At 40.5% G+C, this 20,495-nt stretch overlaps 4 protein-coding genes across 5 annotated transcripts; all 4 read right to left on the bottom strand.

Annotated features, from left to right (window-relative positions):
• Positions 1–1,066: 1,066 nt before the first annotated feature.
• On the bottom strand, positions 1,067–1,988 carry LOC6528990 (seminal metalloprotease 1). The gene is made up of 2 exons (XM_002089986.4): positions 1,739–1,988; positions 1,067–1,659 (listed from the first exon to the last, which is right to left on the bottom strand). Exons 1-2 carry the CDS (start codon positions 1,953–1,955, stop codon positions 1,112–1,114), a joined length of 765 nt encoding a protein of 254 aa, XP_002090022.1. The 5' UTR covers positions 1,956–1,988; the 3' UTR covers positions 1,067–1,111.
• A 370-nt stretch (positions 1,989–2,358) lies between these two features.
• Positions 2,359–3,599, bottom strand: LOC6528989 (seminal metalloprotease 1). Its single transcript, XM_002089985.4, has 2 exons — positions 3,357–3,599; positions 2,359–3,300 (listed from the first exon to the last, which is right to left on the bottom strand). Exons 1-2 carry the CDS (start codon positions 3,562–3,564, stop codon positions 2,750–2,752), a joined length of 759 nt encoding a protein of 252 aa, XP_002090021.1. The 5' UTR covers positions 3,565–3,599; the 3' UTR covers positions 2,359–2,749.
• A 5,177-nt stretch (positions 3,600–8,776) lies between these two features.
• On the bottom strand, positions 8,777–10,936 carry LOC6528988 (odorant receptor 35a). Of its 2 annotated transcripts, none has more exons than XM_039370485.1 (3): positions 9,727–10,936; positions 9,534–9,629; positions 8,777–9,468 (listed from the first exon to the last, which is right to left on the bottom strand). In XM_039370485.1, the coding sequence occupies exons 1-3, from the start codon at positions 10,606–10,608 to the stop codon at positions 9,163–9,165; spliced, it is 1,284 nt and encodes a 427-aa protein (XP_039226419.1). In that variant the 5' UTR covers positions 10,609–10,936; the 3' UTR covers positions 8,777–9,162. The 2 variants fall into 2 exon arrangements, with proteins under 2 accessions (XP_039226419.1, XP_039226418.1); XM_039370484.1 differs by having other exon boundaries at positions 10,474–10,936.
• Positions 10,937–13,570: 2,634 nt separating this feature from the next.
• Positions 13,571–16,173, bottom strand: LOC122319447. Its single transcript, XM_043206761.1, has 5 exons — positions 15,706–16,173; positions 15,263–15,637; positions 14,752–15,178; positions 14,014–14,643; positions 13,571–13,920 (listed from the first exon to the last, which is right to left on the bottom strand). Exons 1-5 carry the CDS (start codon positions 16,171–16,173, stop codon positions 13,571–13,573), a joined length of 2,250 nt encoding a protein of 749 aa, XP_043062696.1.
• Positions 16,174–20,495: the final 4,322 nt, after the last annotated feature.

Genomic DNA, 20,495 nt, shown 5'->3' with positions numbered 1-20,495 from the left:
CGAAGAGTAATTTCAACACTGGCCATTTTTGGCGGTTTGTGGGCGTTAGAGTGGGCGTGGCGAAAAGATTTTTGGCAAATCTAGAGAAATTTACAAAACTAACAAAAATGTAAAAATATAAACAACATTTTTAAAAGTGTGGGCATGGCAGCTTTGGGCGGTTTGGGGCCGTTAAAGTGTGCGTGGCAAACAAATTTTTTGCAAATCGATAGGAATTCACAAGTCTAATTCAAACTTGCGATGCGTCTATGTCTCAACTTTCTAGCTTTTGTAGTTCCTGAGATCGCGACGTTCATACGGACAGATGGGCAGTGCCAGATCGACTCGGCTTTTTATCCTGATCAAGAGTATACTTCATTTGGTCGGAAACGCTTCCTTCTGCCTGTTACATACTTTTCAACAAATCTAGTGTACCCTCTTACTCTACGAGTAACGGGTACTTATTATCATTGTACCACTGATGATTTTTGTTGTCCTCTTTAGCAATATTTACTTTAAATTTTTATCTAATGCCTAAAAGAAGAATCGTATAAATTTACAAAAATTATTTGCATACTTTCAGCTGTAGAAACTTAAATTGTACTTCAGAAGCTTTTTTAAAACGTCTTGAGTATTTAACGAAAATGAACGCTAAAGTCGAGTTCACCGTCTATTAGATACCCCTTACTCAGCTAGTGGAATTGCGAACAAAATATTTCAAACATTTTCTGGCATATCGATAGAAATAGAATACAAAAAAATCGAAACATTTTTCAAAAGTGTGGGTGGTTTGTGTGCGGTTTGTGGGCGGATTGTGGGCGGTTTTTGGGCGTTAGAGTAGGCAAAATCAGGAACAAAGAAACTTGCGCTGCGCCTATATCTCTAGAAACTGCATGCTTAATGACAAATATAGTTTGTAAGAGCTTGACCTTCACAAGGGCGGACACACGAACATGGCCAGACTGACTCGGCTAGTAATCCTGACCATGAATATATATTTAATTATAGGGTTGGATACAGTTCCTTTTACCTGTTACATACTTTTCGACGAATCTAGTATACCCTGTTAATCGACAAATGAATAAACTTGCATGAAAACATCTATATATTCTTTATGAACCCTTCTTACTTATTACACCTGTCTGGGACACTTGTACATTACGTTTAGTTTGTTAATATCGGACTGGGTCATTTGCAATCGCTGTCCCATTAGTTCTTCGGCGCCTTCTTGCAGCGGAACAATGGTCATCTCTCCGTTCTTTGAAAACGCATACGCAGTGTAGTGCAGTACGCTTGAGTAATCATAGGGTTCTCCGTAGTCCTCGACGGTTTCGTTGTCGTATTTGTTGAAGTTCCCCTCTGTGCCCGCAGTTATGTTCTCCTCAGCAATTCGGACATAGTCATCCCGATTCCATGTGCTCTGCTGGTGATAGAAGCCAAGGGCATGCAGAAACTCGTGGACAATTGTTCCCAAACGGAAGCAGCCAGTGTCCAGTGCATAGTTCTGCAGATTCAGCTGCTGAACCCGGTTGCGATAGCCTACATATGAGAAACATCCTCCAGCCTCCGAGGTAACATTTACATAATATTCCTGGTCAGTGGTAGCCTCCTTGAAGACCAAGCAAGAACTTTGTTCTATTATGCGAATACCTCTTAGAATATGGTTGCGATGCTCAGTGTCTGAATAAAAATGTTTATTAAGCTAGGTAATACAAAATACAAAATAATACAAAGTATTATTACACTCCTGTTGCCTTACCAATATCGCGATTGATGTAATAATAGACAACGCGGTTGGGCCATCTGAAGGTTTCATTGCGAAGTCCGTTTCTTCCCTCCAGACTGGGTACCATGTCGCCTTCAATATAACCAGCTGTCAGTTCAGGATCGGTTTCTATCCTCTGCTGGATGGCAGGAGCGGCCGAGCCGGAGCTGGCCAGGAATATGACCACTAAAGTTAAGGCCCAGTTCTTCATGTTGATGGCTCTGCGATCAAAAGGTTACTGATTGGGGCGCCTAGCTTAGGGTGATAAAGAGGTATAGTTAGTTATTGGATAATTTATGACTTTTGCCACAGTTAAGCTTTTATGATCAGAGAAACTGCCCAATGGTCAGTGCGATGATGTTATCTTATCGGTCAATGATGCGTGCGAATGCATAATCTCGTCTACGTAACCTTAATTCATTGTTGTTTTTTAGAATTTTTGGAGTTTCCAGGGCCAATAAGATAAGATCTACATGTACTTTTATAAAAGCTATAATAGATATACGAATACTTATTTAAGCAATTAAAAATATTTCGTCACAAATTATATGTTAATGTATATTGTCATGACTTGTATAGTCAGTATGTAACAAGTAGAAAAAAACGTTGTTATATTTAAGGAATACAATATTTAATCTTCTTAACTGTAATGTATCATTATTTACTGGTGAAAATTTCTTACCCAAATCACCTGTAATATTCTTTCGATTTCTATATAACAACGGCTAAACAACTTCGTCCTCTCCCATTGCGCAATTTCATCTTGAAACACACCCAGTGTCAATCAAAGTTACATTGTCTTCCCACCCCAAAATATAGAAAATCAGTGTCAAAGTTAATCCGGAAGCAAATGACAGCGACGAACATTCTCCTAATTGAATTTGTCAACACAAAAAAGAGATTATATTTTTCGCGAAAAAAGGTGACAATAATAAAATGAAATTTATCATCATTACGTTGCAAAAGCCTGTAGAAATTTCCGAATGAACGTTGGATAAAAAGAACTCATTTTCTGGCGGAGGGGCATTTGTACATGACATTTAGCTTTCTGATATCGGTTTCACTCAGCTCCAGCCTCTGGCCAATTACATCTTCCTTTCCTTCCTCCAGAGCCACTATTGTCCTCTCGCCGTTCTTGGAAAATGCATAGGGACCATAGTGCATTACACTACCATAGTCGTATTTTTCACCAAAATCGTTGACGGTTTCCTCGGCATATTTATCAAAGTTAAACTCCATGCCTTCGGTGATATTCTCCTCCACAATTTTCACATAATCATCTCGATCGGCGGCACTCTGCTGGTGGAAAAATCCAAGGGCATGCAGGAACTCATGTACAATCGTATACAAGCGGAAACATCCGACCCCTATTTCGTTGTTCTGGAGATTCAGTTGTTGAACGCGGTTCAGATAACCGATGTAGGAAAAACAACCGCCCTCCTCGGAAGTCACATTTACATAATACTTCTGATCAGTGGTGGCCTCTTTAAAGGTCAGGCAGGAAATGGATTCAATTTTCTGAATAGCGCTCACGATGTGGTTACGGTGTTCTTCATCTTTTGGGATAACATATTATATGTAGGTTAAAATATATTTGCTATTCAATTCTTACCAATATAGCTATTAATGTGATAATAGACGATGCGATTGGGCCATCTATACGTTTCATTGCGCCAAATATTTCTCGAGGATCCACTGGGCACCATATCACCCTCAATAAATCCAGCCGTCAGCTCCGGATCTGTTTCCGTCCGTGTAGATGGGGCTGACCATGCGAAGTTGATTACAACCAAAACTAGAAATGTACTGTAATAATACATATTGGTTGCTAGACTTCCTATTTAATACTGTCTGGCCAGTTTAATACACGAGCGTTGGTCAAGTCCAAAGTTGTAGTTAATCTTTAGAATTTATGATTTTTAAATTAGTAGTGCCGTTTTCAAATGATATCTAATCATTGGTAGGAAAGTAGCAGAAGTAAGTAAGAAATAAAAGTTTATAATCTCGGGCAATTGAAATCAACATGTTGAAATTTACTAGTTTGACGAAATTTAGCAATTTATGTTTACAAAGTTCAATAATACTCCGTGGAAGAAAATGTAATAATTTATTTTAAAATATTTTATACATGTTACTTTTTGAAAAAATTTGTTAAAGAAAAGTTATTTTCTTTCGAAATAAATAGAGCAGTAATAAATAGAGGAATGTTTACAATATGCAAATAAATACAGTTTCATACTTATTTAAAAATTATAAGCTTTAACTGTCTGACAATTACAAAACTATAAGAACAATAAGCTCGGCAATATCACAGGTTTTTTAAATAATCTGATCTTGCTACATTGGGAATAAAAATCACACTTCCTTATAGATAATAGCAATTAAAAATTTACTGTAAGCAAAGAGATAGGAAGTAAACTTTATAGAAACACAGGCATTAATTTATTTTCTGGTTATATCTATACAGCAATGTATAAAAGGCTCTTGTTCTTAGCAATGTAATATCAGTTCTGTAATGCATTACCTTGCACTTGCTGTGCTCTGTGTACTTGGGTCTTCGGCCAACTGTCGTTCTTCCATTAAAATTCTGGAAGACGACATGATACTGATATCAGAACAAATGCAATATTTTGAAGGAAATCCAGAAGATCGTATAGCGAAATCTTGGTTAGAATATTACTAGAAGGAAAGCACCTTGGTCTACAGCTTTGCCAGAGAATTTTGTAAGTACAAATTCAAATGATTTTCGAATTAAAAGTGCAATGGTATGTAGGATATTTGGGAAGGACAAACCAGGCCCTCAATCTAGCCAGAGGATGTACGTACAGTAGAACTATTCAGCATGAACATCTTCATGCCTTGGCCTTCTATCACATACACAGTGATCCGCAACGGGATAGATACATATGTGAGGATCCAAACGGATAACATCAGACTTAACTTAACAGACTTAAACATAACTTTCAAAGGCTTCGGGCCAATGAAGTGACAAATTATGGCCTTGGCTACGACTACGACAGCATTATGCGCAATGGTCCATAACTATATGGACTTTAATGTAAAGACAAAAAACAAAATAACGGTGTTAATTTCATATACATAGCCAGACTACACCCTTTCGAAGTAATCGCAAGATTTGCAATTCTAACGAGCTATTGCACTTGACAGGAAACTACACTCTCCCGCCCCGCAAAACTTCTTCCACAAACCGGTTAATCTGCAAAACAAAAAGCCCCGGCCAACGAAGAGGAAGTGTTTGCCTTTGCCAGCAACTAAAAATTGAATATTTAGTGGTCGTAATTAAAAATTAGCGCGCCAGGCAACTAACCATGCAACCGCGCACCTACAGCTACCTACTGCCGGCTGAGTCCTTCCGTGTAATCCCAGGACCAACTATCTACGTAGAGCGTCCCGTACTCTTGGCTCTCTATCTCTCTCACACAAGGACTGGCATATACATATATTTGGTTTTTTAATGGCACAAATTGTACCAAAGCCAAAGCTCCTCCAGAGCTACCTGCCCACAAAACGGAAGTCGTAAACATTTAATTTATGCAAGCAGTGCATTCGCTTTTTTAGTTGCAACTAAAGATGGGCCAACGTCATCCAGTATGGAATAGGTGGCTTAGCTTTTGTTGCTGCCGGTTTTATCAACGTTTAAGTATGTTGCCTTGGCGACAGGACATTTTAAATGTATACTTACCTCAACAAAAACTTTTACGAGGGTGTTAGGGCTTATGAACATAACGGAAAAAGTACAAATTTTAATAACTAATCTCTTAAAATCTTATAAAAACTAACTTATATATATTTTTTCCGTGTGCTGCAAGTGTTAGGTATTAGCGATGATCAATCCTAGACGAAGCCAGTTGCCGGAAGGGCCGAGATCTGATGTCATTGAAAATCAGAATTTTGACTGCCCTGCAACCCTGAGCTCAATTAAATAGGTTTTTTATAAAATGTTATCACAGGCCAACGCGATTGCTACGCTCTGAAGTCATAATGTCTTGGGAATTTCCAGCTTTTTATTTTGAGAAAATATGGCTGGCATAATAAAGAGAATTTAATGGGTTAAGGCGGCCACTAGGATTTCTGGCCATCAACTTTTCGCCAAGAGCAGTAAAAAAGTCAGCAGGCTGGAGCTCGGCTTTCTTTTCGCTTTCTTTTCCCGGGCCCTTTGTACTGTGTTTGGCCCCTTGCTCTTCTTGCGATCGTTCTAATTTTATGACATTCTATTTTCATGCATAGCAAACGAGACGCATGTGTGGGTGATTCGGAGCCGTGGGTGGTTTTGGAGGCGGGCGAGTGCAGCCATAGCCATTTCATAGTCAGACATGAATGCTGAGCTTTGTTGCCCTGCTACGCCTTTGTTTGTATTGCCCTCAGGGGTAAAGTTTTTAGGATAATAACTTCCTGCGACTTTACGAGCCAAGGCAAAAGCCAAAAACCCACCAGCAGCAGCGGCAACTAAAGGGAAATGAGAATACATAAGCAGAGTACACTGCTATTAAGGTTCTTAGCGGGCTGCATTGGCGCAAATTGTTAGCTTCAGATTACTTTATCTAATGTTAAGGTATTTTTTCGACACCTCTTTGTATTAAGCTTTTGACAAATTCGTTGTGAATTGTGAAGAAATATAATATTTCAAATATTTATTAAGGCAAAGCCATAAATAACAAATTAATTTATAATTAGCATATTTAGATAGTTTTAATTTAGTTGAGTATAAATGCTATACAGAGGTATTTCGCATTTCCAGAAAAGCTGTCTTAAAAGGAATTTTCCGTTGAAAAAGCTCAGCACTTTTTCGCAGTGATGCAAAGGAACTGCATATGAACAACGTGGCGAAGGCAAGCCCTGAAAAATATCTCAAGACCTCCACTTCAAGCAGCCAGCGAGTAAAAGCAAAAGCAAATGCCAACACATCAGCGGTGCTAAGGGTGGATGAGCTGGCAGACCGCAGAAACTTTTGACGCTGACGACAGGCGGAAAGCCTGCGGAAAAGTCCTGACAAACTAACGTTTTCCAAGCCAAATTTAGATATTTAAAATGGTAAAACATGGAAAGTATTAAGCTTTTTAAGACAGCTAAAACTTTAAAACATTTTTGAGCTGGTGTGTATACCAACAGCTTTTGAAACATAAGTGCTTCGTAAAACTGCCTAATGTCATTCTAATCATTAATCATTCGTAAAACAGCTTAATATCATTATAATTAGATTAGGTTTTAGTTATTAACAAAATAATTATTTTTTGTGTCTCGTTTTTTAATCAAATTATTATTGTTTTCCTGCGTCATTAAAATTTTCTAAGTACTGTTTATGATGGCAATGCAGGACAACACTGTTGAGAAACAGGCCCGAGAGTAAAAGGATGGGAGCTGGCGTTGTGGTGGCATTTTAAGGAAAGACAGCTGTAGTAGGAGCACCGTCGTGGCTGTGGGCATAATCTCAGACATAATTACACACACAACTCACAGGACCTGGGCAAAGGAATGCGAGTGCAAAGACTTCGAGCCTCATTCTGATTCTGGGACCGGGACTGACAAATGCAGTCACACATGAATGGACTTTTTTGGGCTTCTTTCTGTTTCTAGGTTGTTTTTACTTTTAACGGGAGAAGGTTGACTTGAAGGTGAAAATAACTCACCGCCACCTGTTTTCCCAGGAGAACTCTTCTCGAGAGGGCAAACTTTTAAAGTGCATTTAAAATTAATTAAGCATACGACGTGTTGCCAGTTCAGAAAGTATTGCATGACAGGTACGGGAATTAAGAAGACTCCGTGCTGCTTTATCTAGCAATTAACAAGTTATTTTTCTTTTTCACTTGTAATTGATTTGAGGCCTTCGAATCAAAGTTTAATTTCGCGATGTGCCAGAATCCTGTCTAACTTTATTCGGATGCTGTTGCACCATGCGCGGGTTGAAAAGTTTAGACACAATATCGCTAATGATAATTACAAGCTAAAAACTTTTGCACCATTTACTTAAGCCCCTCTATAAATTTGTGCATTTGGCCTTAGCTGAAGTTGGCAACACAAGCATAAATATCAAATTTTCAGTGGTTGGCACAAAAGTTCACTGCTAAGAGGGAATGATAAGGGGTAGTGAGTCCATAACTGGAATACTTCAGCTCCCCGAAATCCTCGTCTTTCCCCGGACTGTCTGTTCTAATTAAGCGTTATTATTTCGACTTGCACTCAATGCATAGTACGGTCCAGCAGTTGAGTGGCGACTGTGAATAAATGTGGTGTATTTGTGGTCTTCATTCAGCATTGAATTATTTCAAGCACGAACTGTTGTTAAAACTTTACAAATGTGTCTTTTTTCATTATTAAGCTATTTAAATTGTCCAATTTAAATTTTCAAATTATATTGAACAGAAGTCGACTGTGCTTTCTATAACTTTTAAGGCAAAAAAGAACTTATCAAATTCATTGAATTATTTGATGCTTTAAAACTAAAGAACTTCATTCTTTTTATGTAACTAATGTAAACTTATCACTATAAGCGTGGTATAACTAACCCATTTCCCATCTATACTCAGGATAAATATAACTCATTAGTCGTCAGTATGGACAGCGAGCTCGAGTGCCGGCACGCCAGTGGAACAACACGGTGCTAATGAAGTACAAATTGGCTAATGGGGCGGGTCGAAGCCCTAAATCGACGACCATGGAGACGTCGACAGGGTCTAATTATCAATGAGCGCGACGCCTGTCGAAGTTCAACTTCCTCTTATGAGGGAGCTATGGGCGTAAGATACGAACAGCCTAAGCTCGGAAAGAGCGGTGCGAGCGAGATGCATGGGCTTTTTATGTGAAAACTTTTGTGCATTTTCATGGCGAAACTTTAATGGATTAATTTACCAAAATGTTTGTGCCAGAGGAAATTGAAACATAGTGGGTGAAGAAGCAGGGCAGCGGGGGAAGTGCTCCACTGAAGTTGAAGATTTATGGCTTACGCCACAGACGCCATCCAAGCCCGGCTTAATGGCTGCTGATCATTCCCAGAGATGGCAAAACATGGAACGCTGAAAATTTATTTTTTTTTCTGGCTCTTTACGCTCGGAATGCTTGCGATATTCTAATTTCATTACCCACCAGCAGTGGCAAAAGTTTTATTAACTTTTTGCAAGTTTTTGCTGCACTGAAATCATGAATATTTTATTGCATATTTTCTGGCGCCTCCACCCACTCACTCACATCGTCACATTCTCACATGCTCACACATTCTCACACACACAGATACGAAAAAACAGCAAAGGAAAAGTCAATGGTGCGTGTAAGCCAGCTCCTTTTATCAATTTAATTTAATTAAAATTAATTCACCAATAATTGACTTTTAATATGCAATCATTTGTATCAGCGGACTAGAGTCGCAGAACGAGGCAGTGTGCCATTAAAAAAAAGTGAATTTTTTAATTGCTCATTTGTCGTCGCTGCATCGAAGTGAGGAACGTGAAGTACGAGAAGGATGCCTGTAGAATCTGTAAAACAGCGGACAATTGATGCACTTGGCTTTGCACTCGTTTTTCACTTACTTTTAAGACTGCCTGCAGACTAACGCGAAAATATTTTAGCCCGGTCACATAGAAGGGTTTGCTGTTCATCTCAATGGATAAGTTAATGAGCTTCAGTAGTCGCAGATTTTCGCTGGGATTTGTAGAGTACTGCAGGATTTGCTCCCAGTGGGTTAGGTAGTACATCGAGCTGAGGGAATCCGTCTGTGTTGGAAACAAAAATAATAATAGCTTTATTATATATTTAAATAATATATTGTTTAGCGTACAGTAAACGCCAGGTCTGAACCAATCTGCCCTAAAGAAAGCAGTTCCACGGTTTTAGCACCGAACCAAATCGCATAGATGTAATTGGCCATAGGATTCTGTTGGAAATATTAAAAGAGTTATTAAAAGCTATAGGTATGTTTATTTTAAAGACATATTTCGTAGTTCAGACTATATTATCTTTTTTTTGCTCACCGTATAAGCTTTGAAAGAAAGAGCGCATAAAAGGCCCGCAGCGAATGCAAACATAATAAAAACCCGTACAGTATACTGACCCTCCAACTGCTGGCCAAACTGATTTAAAGCCACATTTTTTTTGAGAGTTTTGATGATTAGTACCTTCAGCTGTTTAGCCATTTGAGGGCGATCTCTTGCAACTAGGATTTTTTCAATTGCCAACTGCAAGTCCCTCTTAAGCAACAGATAACTACCATTTAAGTGGATAATTAATTCACACAGCAAACTAGTCTCCCCGAACATCATGGAATCTATTACAACGCCAACCCAAACGTTTGACAAAAGCAATGGCACAAATAGATACAAAGGATCCGAATTGAAAGGAAAGATCATAGAGTATAGAAAGTCTTTGCTTTTGTTAATAATGGAAAATACGGGAGAGATTAGATACAGAGAGATAACTGCACCGTACATGGCCGAAACCATTCTATTTATCAGCATTTTGCCATCCACTTTTCGGAACATTTCAGGTTCCTTCCGGGGATCAATATAAATATTAGCGTAGAATATTTCTAAAAACTTCTGGAGCTTTTCGAGGTGCATTAGAATATGAAGACTCCTGAATTGGGCCTCCACTAGGATTAAATACGTTGGCATGCCTGAGAGGAAGGCGTCCAAATTCCGATTTCTTGCCTGGAAGCGCAAGTACCTAAGCTCTGCATCGTTGTTCAGCATAAAAACCAATGTCATCCCAACAGCAAGCACCTTGTCCAGATATCGGGCCCATTGTCCTGTGCTCGGATCCAATGGCCAGAAGATGTGATTTAACCGAAAAATCGCCAAGGGCCAAGCCAACTTAACTTTCTGACCATCAGCGAACCGGGGCACGTAACGAACCATTATGAAGTCAAGACTGTTGAATAATGGCTGCTCTCCTTCGACTTATATATGCACCAGGGATTAGACGGGAGCACAGACGATGACAGTTTCTCAACTTTTAAATGAAGTCTCCCATGCGTGCAATGGCTCAATTAAGTTATTATCCTCCAGTTCCAAGCCAAACGGAAACATTTGAAAGTCTCACATTAATATTGCCTCATTTACGGTGTAATGGCTTGTCCTCATACAATTGAGACAACTTTCAGGACCACCACCAGGGAATTTGACTTTACTGGGTTATTAAAGGCAGGTAATGATGTAAGCAGCGGTAAACAACCCAATTAAATGTATCAACTTATTTATTGTTATTGAATACTGTTTATTTACATATAAGAGGATTGCCTTTTATATTTCGGGAATGGAAAACCTTAGGGTTTAAATCTGTCAACTGAAAGCTCTATCGTAAGGCTCAATTTGTCAATTGCTTAAAAGAAGGCTCGTGCAGATTGGTCGAAAGAAATACTGTTACGGTGCCTTGAAACACCTCTAGGACATCGTGACAGATTATTTATCGTGGATTCCGAGTATGAGCCGGAACTGTGTGGGTGTTTCAAGATGAGCTAAATCCAACAAAAGTTGCTCGCGCACGAAGCACTTTGAAGCAAATGTTTAACTGTTTTTTCAGAAAAACTGGACATGTCGCAATAGTACCATTAGAACAACGTGAAACAGTCAATTCTGACTTCAACAATTCCATTTGTTTGTAAGTTGTCTTTCCAGAAGTCAGGAAAACCACCCGCCCACGACCGATCCCTCTTCATCACGACAATGCGAGCTCTTATTCATCGAATGAAACATCTGCAAGACCAGAAAGTTCGACATTCTTTTTTACATATGGATATAAACGGACAAGATCAAAAATCTAACAAAAACTTCAAATGTGTGGGATTGGGGGGGAAAAGTCAGACAAACATGGCCAGATCGACTCGTCTAGTGATCAAGATAACATCTACATACTTTATAGCGTCAGAAAAGCCTCCTTCTACCTGTTACAGTTCAGTACATGTTACATACTTTTCAACGAATCTAGTACATCGAATCATATACTTTACGAGAAACGGTTATAAATATATATGTACTGTAAAAATATGACAGGATGGCTAGTTTTCCGAATGGTGGAGTGCTTTTATTGGCTTAGAGGGTAACAGTCGCTAAATGAGATTCGCTTCTACAAACTTTACGTGCGCTTCCTTAAGCGTGTGTTTTTGATCTCCTCCTTTTAGTTTTCTATCGATCTCGATCTTAATTCAACTTAGCTATCGATTACAGTATAGGGGTTTGCTTAAACTAATCCTTGACAACAACCCGCTCGTTACATTCGGCCTCTCCTGACGATCACGGCGTCCTCGCGTGATTATTAATTTGTGTCGTCTTCCTCTTTGTCGTCTTCATCTGGCTCATCGGGGGGAATTTCGCACCAGCGTTTCATCTTGTCTGAATACACTGACTTATAATGTCTCTGCTTTCGTTGGGCATGTGGCAGATCTTCAGCAAGATATCGGTCGTTGGGCAGCACTTTCGATACAATAAAAGGACCTTTGTGTTGCGGCTCTAGTTTGCGCGAAGTGCCTATGCTAAAAGGCTCGTTCTCAACCAAATTAATGTCTAATGTATAGACAGTTGGCTTGGAATGGGTGGCGTCGTATTTCTTCTTGGCAACTGCTCTGTGGTCGTTGATAGTGTTTGCAGCGTCAGCTCGGAGCTTTTCTAATTCGGCATCAGTCATCATTCCTTGGTCTTGATTCTGGATCACGCTCGTCAGCGTGTTTTTAAGGACATCTCGGGGCTCATAACCATATAGAAGCTGGAATGGGGAACATTTAGTAGTGCTATTTACCATGGTATTAATGCTCCACTGGATTGATCGCAGCATTTCGTCCCAACGTTTCTCGTTTTCATTTGAAGGCAAAAGCATTGACATAATAATTCGATTTGTCCTTTCTGCATGACCGTTGGCTCTTGGTGTTCTCACAGCATTGAGTATATGCTTTACATTGTTCGACTTGCAATATTTCTCAAAATCTTTGGACGTGAATGCGGTACCTCGATCGGTAACAATTCTATCTGGCATTCCAACGTAGCTGGTGACTTCTTGTAGGGCATCTAGGACGTGTTTTGTTGCTGTACTTTTTACTGCTCTAACGATGGTGAACTTGGTGAAAGCGTCGACAAGGACTAAAATATGTTCATTTCGCTTTGAACTTTACGGAAACGGTCCCAGGTGATCCATGTGAACGGTGGAAAATGGAATCGGCTTGATATCACCGTAGTGGTACTGACCTTCCTGGCGTCCACCTGGTATTTTATACATTGCGCAGCCGACACAGGACTTGATATAGCTTTTTACAAAACTACGCATTCGGGGAAACCAAAACAGATTTAAAATCCGACTGATGGTTTTATCTGTGCTCATGTGTCCGGCTTTGTCGTGGCATTCGTGAAGGATATGGAATCTCAACTGCTTCGGCACAACCCAAAGCATCTTGCCGTCATATTTGCGAAACAGGCGATCTTGCTCGATCACATAGTCGTCATTTTCAGATTTCTTTTCGGCTTTCATATCAGCAACTATTTTCTGGATTTTCTCGTCTTGTAGTTGTATTGCAAATAACCAGTCAGCTTCATCTATGATTGTTTTTGAGATCTTGAGGGATGCTGTCTCCATCTCATGCGATTTTTCAACTGGCGCTCTACTTAACGCGTCAACGTGGCACATCTGAGTTCCTGCTCTATGAATAATATCGATGTCAAACTCTTGTATTCGCAACCACCATCTCGCAATTCGCGGTATCAGCTCTCGTTTTTCCATTGATGTTTTTAAAGCGTTGCAATCAGTGATAACCTTTATCATTTTTCCATAAATGTAGTATTTAAATCGTTCCAACGACTCGACGACGGCTAAGGCTTCTAGCTCGTAACTGTGTTAGTTTTTCTCTGTCTTGGACGTGGATCGAAAATAATATGCGATGGGCTTTAATTGATCGTCATCTTTTTGCATTAGAACTCCAGCTAATCTAATGGCACTTGCATCTGTATGTACTTCATTTTCAGCATCTATGCGGTAGCTAGTTACAACAGGTTTTGACGTGAGGGATATCTTCAATTTCTCAAAAGCATCGTCTTGTGGCTGCTCCGATTTAAACTTTTGGTCTTTGCGTAAAAGGATTCGCAATGGCTCTGATATTATTGCATATCCAGGTACGAATTTCCGGAAGTATCCAATGAGACCCAAAAACGGTCGCACTTCGGTGATATTGTTTGGCTTTTCGAAGTCTGCAATGGCATTAGTTTTGACTTCTCCGGGGCTGATTCCATCAGGGTGTATTTGATGACCTAAAAATGTAATTGACTGCTTATACAACTCACACTTGCCTAGATTTAACGTCAATCCGCAGTCTCGCAATACTTGTAAAACTCTCTCTAGTTTTTCGTACATCTCATCAAAAGTTTGGCTGCCAATGAGGATATCATCCATGTAATGAATCATGTCGCCTTTCTTCACACGTTTCTGTAACTCTGCCATGAGTCTGTTGAATGCAGCAGGTGCGTTCTTTAGCCCAAAAGGAAGACGTTTAAACTCAAATAGTCCATCCGTTGTGATGAATGCAGTGAACTTCCTACTCTCTGGTTCCATTTCGATCTGATAGTATCCGCTATTCAGGCCTAGTGACGAAAAATATGCGAAACGCTTCGCTTCCTGCAACCTTTCCTCAATATTCGGTACGGGGAAATTTTCCTTTCTGATCAGCTTGTTCAGGCGGCGGTAATCGATGCAAAGACGGTCACTACCGTTCGGCTTCTTGATGAGTACCACCGGGCTGGCGTACTCTGACGTTGATGGAGTAATGATATCTCGCTCTAATAGTTCGTCGACCATCTTGGCGACAACTTCCTTCTTCGGCTCGGAGACTCGGTATGGCGCTTGAGAGACTACTTGGCCACCCTCAACATCAATTTTTGCCTGGACGACGTTGGTTTTGCCTATGCCTTCTAAGCCTGTGGAAAAGACGTTTGCCAACTACTCGAGCAAGCTGCATACTTTGATTCATTCAGCTTCTTTCTGAAAATTAACAAGAAGGTTTTTAAAAATAGTCTCGGTTGAACGTGTTACCGGCTGATGAACTGCTCTCTTGAGTTCAATCTCGGTTGGCTCGAATTTCCACAACAATTCAGCGCATGTGATGACATCTTGTCCCAACAACAAGTCCAAGTCTTCGGTGATGTAAAATTTGGCTGTCACGATTTTTCCAGCAATTTCGATATCTAATACCAAAGCTTCGGTAAGGATACGTGAACCTCCACATATTCCCACAATTTTCATGAAGCACTCCTGTCGATCTGCGCCGATCTCGTCCGCAATGGATTTGCGAATAATACTGGCTTGGCTTCCACTGTCAATGAAAGCGTTATAGCCTTTCTCGTTGATGTGGATTAAACGAGTGAACAGCTTGTCCTGATTGGATGCACCCAAACGCATCACCTGTGCGGCTTGGCAAATCACATCGGTGGCATGAAACTTATTGCATCTCCTCTAGTTTGGGCATGAATTAGCAAAATGGCCGACATCTACGCATTTGAAGCATGATCTAGCTTCTCTTGGCTTTGGTTGCTTCACCTCATTTTCCAGCTTTACCTCAAAAGTACTGGATTTGGGTAAGAACTCTTTCTTATTTAAATTGGGCCTCCCTCGATTGATAAAGTATGCCTCGGTAGCGTCGCGAAACTCTTTCATCGACGAAAAATGAATGGCTGCAATACTGTTTTGCAACTCTCTGTGCTGTAGACCCGCTCTAACATATCGGATGACGGCTGCTTCACTAAGCTTAAATCGAATTCCAAGTGCTGACATACGGAAACAATACTCCTTTACGGTTTCCTTCGATCGTCTGGTTGCATTTGCCATGTTGAAGTGAATTTCTGCCTCGTCCGGCTTCGATCCGAATTCTTCTCGGATTGCCACTGCAAAACTGTTCCATGTGGTGTGTAATATCTAGGAAGAATCAGCTTTGTGTAAATGGCCAGAAGTACAAATTTTTCATCCCAATGATACGCATCTACCACTTTGTTGACACGATCGATGAATTGATTGACTGAGATCGAATTGTCATCTCCGGGGTCATAATCTGGTAAAGTGTTTGCTATTTCCTTTACCAACGCTTGTCTATGGCTGATCGCCGCTTTGTCGCCAGGCTTACGGTTGATAAAATCATCTATGTCAATTTCATCTTCCCGTTGCTGCCGCTGCTGCTGCTGATTAGCTGTTGGCATATTATTGACAAGCTGCGCCATCATGTTTGTCAGCGTCGTCATCTGCTGTTGTAGTTGAGAAATCGCAGCCGCCTGTGCTGCGAGTGCTTCCTCTTGTTGGCTCATATTTCCAACTGCATGTGCCAAATTTACTTCTTCCGAATTTTCGTGGTCCACTAGTCTCTGCACTAGTTCTGCTCTGGACCCTGAAACTCCCAAATTCCATTCTCTTAGCAGATACCGCAACTGGTCTGCCTTGAGTTCCGCTATCTTGACCATCCTCTCGGAAAAATGATCGCTTCTCTCCTATTTACGCCGAAACACAATTTACCACGAGCACCGCTGTATGCCCGTCTGCAAGGGTGATCGGTATTTCACCACGATTCTCGTGAATTTCACCTTCTGTGAATTTCACCAGACGCTACACATACACACAAGCTTTTTGCATGTACATATATCTCCAAGTTCACACAGATTCCTGGGCACTCCGCTTTGAATCCATCAGCCACGTAGAAAAGGATGCCTTATCCGTTATTTGTAATCTATTGTCCTCTAGACCTTTGGGAACACCTATCCCATTACAAACTTTCCACGCCGACGATTCTTCTGCTGCCTCTGCTTTTCCGTGTCTCACACTGTTACTGCCTCTTACACATTACCAACTCGAGTTATCCCACTTCTGAACTGTAAAAATATGACAGGATGGCTAGTTTTCCGAATGGTGGAGTGTTTTTATTGGCTTAGAGGGTAACAGTCGCTAAATGAGATTCGCTTCTACAAACCTTACGTGCGCTTCCTTACGCGTCGTTTTTTGATCTCCTCCTCTTAGTTTTCTATTGATCTCGATCTTAATTCATCTTAGCTATCGATTACAGTATAGGGTTTTGCTTAAACTAATCCTTGACAACAACCCGCTCGTTACAGTACTTATATTAGTGTTTCATTTTCAAATTTACAAACAAATAAATGTCGTTTGTATTTTATAAATCAACTTTAATTTAATGAGCACCAAACAATGATTAAAAGTGATTGTTTATACAATTTAAACAAGCATTGAGCTCATGACTAAACTTGGTAAACTACAAAAAACAAGAATAAATGTCCGTGTCAATTACTAACCTTGCTCAAATTCCTGTCATTTAAAGCATTGTTAAATTGTGACATATTTTTGCCGCAACCGTAAACTCCCTCTTGTAAACTGCGCATGAAAAACTCACTTAACAAATTCATAAAAATCAATTAATTCAAACGCGCAACTTTCGCACGCTTTTCCAGCTTTCCCGGATTACTCCCAGCGATGCCATTTGTGCCGGTCCGCCTGCATCCGCTGTGGTCTGCACTGGAGATAGTGGCAACAGTTTGTGTTATGAATATTTTAAAAGGCAGCCGTCTGTCTCTCGCTTGTCTAACCGAATAGAAAAACGACAATAAGGCAACCGGGCCACAACATCGGGCTGAGGGCGAAATTTAAAGTACACCATCGAGCGACGAGGAGCTGGAGCCCCGGCGTAGAAACTGCAGTTTGTTCGCCACATTCATCTTAATTTCCTGTCACGACAATGACAACGAGGTTCGTTGCCTTGGTGGTTCAGTGGGTTGCTTTCGTGTGTAATGGCTGAAGTCCACTCCGCTCTGCAAAATCCCGACAATCCTGGACATCCAGCCAAGTGTGCGTCTAGCCAAGCGGCTGACCGAAGTCCAGAAAACAACGAGAGCCACACATTTCACTTCCGTTTTGTATCCACTTCACCGGCAAGGATACAATGTATTGTTTATGAGGCTTGTCGCCAGGCTGACTTGAAGTCAAAGTTTTCAAGCAGGCTTAGGTAAAATGGCATCTCATAAGTTTAAAATACCAAGGTCTGTTGTCTGAAATTACTCTTGGCAAAAGGTCAAGTGTGTCAACACCATGCAGATTAGCTAAGTAAAATAAAGTAAATAAAATGTACAAGCTTTTAAAAATAAATAATAACAAACATAAAGTTTAGGAAGTAACTAATAGAAGACTAAATATAATATATGTATAAAATAAAAGTAATTAGCTTATCCTTGCTAAAATACGGTTGCTTCTAGATTACCAATAAATTCTTTAATAAAAAAATGCTTATCTCTGGATAAAAACTATGACAATTAAGTAGTTTGCAGAGTCACAATATGTCGGCTTTCAACAGAACCTCCTTGTGTCTTTCGCCCTCCCAGTATTTCGCTCATTTTTCTCGTGTTGAGCGCTTTTTAAGCCTTTGTAGCGGCTGTTGCTTTGGCTTCAGCCTTGGCATCTGTATCTGTATAACTGTATCTGTAGCCGGGCCCGAAACTGCGCCGACTTTGTGGACCGTAGATGGAACTGCTGGGCATCCTGGCGGATCCTCGTAGTTGTTGTGCGTGGCAGTGGCAATGCCAAATGCCGTCAAAAAGCAAAGGGCTAGAAGCGTTTCGGCCGGGCGTTTCGCATAAACAAGGGTGGCCACGCCCCCGCTACCCCTCTACCACGCCCCTGCCCATATCCCTTCCATCGTCCTTTGTACGAGGTCTCGGCCACCGCCACCCAACTCTTTTGCACGATGTTATCGCGTGCCACAGGATATTGCACTCTAAGCCAGTAGATGGCGTCATGTAAAGCTGGACAACATCCGATTAAAACTTTACGATGTGCGTGTGTCCGCCAGTTATACACCCCCTATATCTCCGCCCCGGTTTTTGTGTCTCCGTCTGCGAATGGGGTGTGTGGCACTGAAGGACGAGGACGTTGGTCAGCCAGTGGATAAATTCTCATTTACTGCTCTTTTAAGCATGCTGTTTTTGTCGCTTCTTCTTTTCCTTGGTTGGCCCGCAACACTTGGTGTGGGATTATCAGGGAATCGTGGACTTTAAGGGTGTTATGCACAAGTACGTATTGCAAAGTTGTAGATATTTTAAAGAAGGCCTTTTATTTATTTATTGCAATTTTAAATGACTACATCCGTTAATTGTTTCGCTAAATAGTTTATTAATTGAAGACAAATTTAAATCGCATTTGCTAAAAGTACCTACAACAGCAGTAAAAGACTATTATTATTTTAGCTATAATGAGATGTCGTTCTTCCAAAATCTTAGGTATCAATAAGTCCGCGCACTGCCACCCGATTTCCGCTGTCGTTCAGTTTCAGCGTGTAAGTTGTCCACTCGTTATGCGGGAGGGGGCGGCGGGATTCCTGGTCCTGCCACGATGGTGGCTGAGTGGCAGGGTAATAGCGCGGCTTGTTAAACTGACCGCAAGCATTGTTTATCATTAAGTGCGGCCTATAGCCAGAAAGAGTCCTAGGATCGGGATCCATCAAGTTCCCGGGTCAGCATGTGTCACATGACATATGTGCAACTGTAATGTACTGAGTGTTAGTGCTCCTTGTCCACTGCCAACCAGTTTTTGTTGTTGCTTGGCTTACCCCCATTTTTACTGCTCAAACATATGTATTGCGGCCGCCTTGGGATAATGGAGTTGTTAGTTATGGCCACTAAAAACCAAATGAAAAGCTCAACTTTAAACGCTCCAATGTTAAATAAAGAACATAAAATAAACTAACAACTTGAATTTTTTTTTTTGTTATTTTCGGCAAGCAATTCGGCCATCCACCCTTTGCACCGAGTGCATGCAAAACTTTTGTAATTAGGAAGCAATGTCGGTCATTAGTGCGGGAACTGTTGGCCAAGAGCAGGGTTAAGGAGGAATAGAGACTCGGGAATGGGAACAAAAAGGCGCCGGCAGTCAAAACAATAATGCAAATGTGCTGTGGGGAAAAACTCCAGAGTTTATGGTACTTTCCACATAGAGGAAGATGGAATGCACTTTCGAAATTAGTGGGAGAATTTGGCGTAAGATAATTACAAAATTACCTAGCACAGTACGCCACACTATTTCCCACAAATATATATAATATCTAATATATCAAATATATATAATATCTATATATATAATATCTAAATATATAATTAAAGTATACCTTTTCAATTTCACAACTTTATTCGACATACAAATTTAGCTTTAAGACCAGTGGTATGCCTTTTATTATAAACAAAGTAACAGCACTACCAGTAAATCCAATCTTGTTATAATGAAGAAATAAAATAGATTACGCAAAATCTGAAACCTTTTCTTGTATTTTAATGTAAACCCGTCCAACCCGGAGCTTTTACTCTTTATTCAAAACATTGGGCGGAATAGATAAAAGTACAGTGTTTCCTATCGGGCATCATCGTAATTTAAGTGGCTTGAACTTATCCAGTGTGTCCTACTTCAGCTCCATGTCCAAATGCGCAGTTAGCTCCAAATGGCTTTGCAACAAAGAAAACCAACCTCTGCGGACCTTCGCGACAATGGCATTGAAGATGGCGACCAACAGTTCGGAGTGGATTTGTTCAGGAGTTGGACGGCAGCACAATTGGACGTGCATCGAGCGTAATTTTAATAAAGTTTGAATGCAAAACTTTCCGATTTGAAATGCGCATAAAAGTTAACTATTTCCGACGGACCAGGCCGGCTGGCTAAAGCTGAAAACTGAAAAATCCCAAGCGGCAAAAGCTGAGAATGTGTGTGAAAAAGTTTGCATTTTGGTTGTCCGTTGCGG

Source organism: Drosophila yakuba, chromosome 2L (genome assembly GCF_016746365.2).
Source record: "Drosophila yakuba strain Tai18E2 chromosome 2L, Prin_Dyak_Tai18E2_2.1, whole genome shotgun sequence".
NCBI classification, from domain to species: Eukaryota; Metazoa; Arthropoda; class Insecta; order Diptera; family Drosophilidae; genus Drosophila; species Drosophila yakuba.
The sequence above is the reverse complement of the archived record's forward strand: the minus strand, read 5'-3'. Positions and strand labels throughout refer to the sequence as shown.